Raw genomic sequence first — 516 nt, forward strand, 5'->3', positions numbered from 1 at the left:
TTAATTTTCTCTTATTTAAATATGGCAAGTCCATTTTTATTTTAGAGGAGATTATCACCATGAATGCCGTTGTAAGAAGTGTGTGTGTATGTGTGTGTGTGTGTGTGTGTGTGTGTGTGTGTGTGTGTGTGTGTGTGTGTGTGTGTTCAGGGAGTGATCTGGACGCAGTGGAAAGGCAAGGATTTCTCCATTCCCTTCACTGAGATGAAGTTCCGGCCCTCTTCGTTCCGGCCCTGAACAATGCAGACGGGACACACACACACACACACACAGCATTATTGCACATATATCCTCACCATCATCACGACATACACACGTACTCCACCTGAAACACGTCGAGGCTGTTTATGTAGCCGATATATTGTATTGTACAGTGGTGACGCTCATGCACTGGCCAGAGTCACGTATATCAGCTTGAACTATCAAGAGTCTGTTTGTATTCATATTGCATTGAATGTATCATATTTCATTGTCATTCAGAATGATTTCGTAAAATAAAAAAGCTGTGTAAGTGGG

At 42.2% G+C, this 516-nt stretch overlaps 1 protein-coding gene across 3 annotated transcripts in view; it reads left to right on the forward strand.

Moving 5' to 3' along the window:
* tnxbb (tenascin XBb) overlaps nt 1–516 on the forward strand; it is a 48,016-nt gene extending 47,500 nt beyond the window's left edge. For all 3 annotated transcript variants that reach the window (XM_077233744.1, XM_077233742.1, XM_077233743.1), the window contains one exon: nt 151–516. In XM_077233744.1, coding sequence (XP_077089859.1) covers nt 151–237 — 87 coding nt within the window. In that variant the 3' untranslated portion in view covers nt 238–516. The remainder of the gene's footprint in view (nt 1–150) is intronic.

This window comes from Siphateles boraxobius, unplaced genomic scaffold (genome assembly GCF_051911475.1).
Source record: "Siphateles boraxobius isolate OS27281-9 unplaced genomic scaffold, OSU_SipBor_1 187, whole genome shotgun sequence".
NCBI lineage: Eukaryota > Metazoa > Chordata > Actinopteri > Cypriniformes > Leuciscidae > Siphateles > Siphateles boraxobius.